The sequence below is a fragment of the Gigantopelta aegis genome, unplaced genomic scaffold, assembly GCF_016097555.1.
Source record: "Gigantopelta aegis isolate Gae_Host unplaced genomic scaffold, Gae_host_genome ctg3527_pilon_pilon:::debris, whole genome shotgun sequence".
In the NCBI taxonomy this organism is placed as follows: Eukaryota; Metazoa; Mollusca; class Gastropoda; order Neomphalida; family Peltospiridae; genus Gigantopelta; species Gigantopelta aegis.
The window spans coordinates 70,441-72,154 of NW_024533387.1; the positions used below are offsets into that span (position 1 = coordinate 70,441).

At 37.0% G+C, this 1,714-nt stretch overlaps 1 protein-coding gene across 1 annotated transcript; it reads left to right on the top strand.

Moving 5' to 3' along the window:
- The first annotated feature begins 485 nt into the window (after window positions 1–485).
- On the top strand, window positions 486–1,330 carry LOC121392214 (UMP-CMP kinase-like). The gene is made up of 6 exons (XM_041523543.1): window positions 486–569; window positions 620–763; window positions 828–965; window positions 1,008–1,084; window positions 1,146–1,242; window positions 1,292–1,330. Exons 1-6 carry the CDS (start codon window positions 486–488, stop codon window positions 1,328–1,330), a joined length of 579 nt encoding a protein of 192 aa, XP_041379477.1.
- The last annotated feature ends 384 nt before the right edge of the window (window positions 1,331–1,714 follow it).

Here is a 1,714-nt window from a genome sequence, read left to right on the forward strand (position 1 = left end):
CCACGTTCCATTAACGCTTCGAATGTTGCATATGGAAATATTTCGCTATTACAAATCATCATGTCGGCTTTGTCTGACTCTGGACGTTCACAATACGGACATTGAGGCGGACTTGGATCGTCGTAGAGTGAATAGACACTAATTCTCGGAGTTTTTCATTTGGTATTGACGGAATGGAATCATCAACACCTTCAGGAGGTAATCCATCTGGTGTTAATCTCAGAGGAGCTAACAAAGGTCGTCGTCGCTTTGAATGTGTAAAAGAAACATCTGAACTCTTCATACAACAAGCTCCCATTTTCTTCCAAGAACTGTCAGCATAGTATAGTAGGCGTGGTTAGTTATTATCCTTGACGGAAGCTTAGATAGCAGTGCAGTACATATACAGTAGTTACTAATTATGACGAGTGGGCCACACCCATCACCAAATGCTGACATATCAGCTTCTTCAAGTCATCACAAGGTCGTCAGCAAGGAAATACGTAATGGCTACTTTTAAACCTATAGTTATCTTTGTTCTAGGAGGACCTGGAGCTGGAAAGGGGACACAATGTGCCAATATTGTCAAGGTATATATGCTACTATCAATGTGTGTGTACGTTGTTCTGTTTTTCTGTAGGAATTTGGTTACGTTCATTTGTCTGCTGGTGACTTGTTGAGGGAGGCTAGAGCTAGTGGGTCCCCTGATGGGCAGCTAATAGAATCGTATATAAAGGAGGGGAAAATAGTGCCTGTCGAGATCACTATTGCTCTGTTGAGAAAGGTAACACAATGTTTACTTAATATTTTAATATGTAATTCATGTATCAATTGTGATGATGTAATAGGCAATGGAGAATAGTGGGAAAGACAAGTTTTTAATTGATGGTTTTCCACGGAATAAAGATAATCTTGAAGGCTGGGAGAGAGAGATGGGTGACAAGTCAATTGTTAAATTTGTTCTCTTTTTTGATTGCCCCGAGGAGGTACACAACCCTTCATTAAAATGTTAATTAAGTAGTAATTAGACATGTATGGAGCGAGCTTTGAAGCGAGGAGCATCCAGTGGGAGAACTGACGATAATATAGAATCATTTAGGAAAAGGTGTACCACACATATATATCACTATGCATTATTAATAGAGGTTCCCTCACTTTGTCTCTAGATATCAGACATATTTGACAAATACAGTAGGAATTATTGACTATTACAAAGCCAAGGGTCTTGTAAGGACTATTTCATCCATACCGGGTCCAGAACAGGTAACGTTTTTATTAATGTTGTATTAAATCTCAATTATATTTAATGAAGGTATTTAATGAAGTAAAGAAATTGTTCAATGATTCATAAGCCAAGCACTTGTATTGATATTAAAATTATTCTTTCATCATAATGTTTTAGTTAAATGTTTTTTTTTACTTTAATACAATGTATAACTTATTAACACAATAATGATTAAAGCATTGTGGGACAGATTGAAAAGACAATAAATATTAAAGATTCTTGAAACCCATTTCAACTTGACATCGTTAATGTCACACGAGGCCACTACTATAAATCTGATAACTCCAGTCCATCAATATAGACGTATGGTAATATTGTCACAACTGGCTCGTTGTGAGGTATAACATCAGTCCAATGATACCACAAACCATCCACACTAAGACATCCATCAATACCTGCAGTACAAAACTCAGGAATATTGTCAGATTTTAATCGTCCACTAGGAGCACC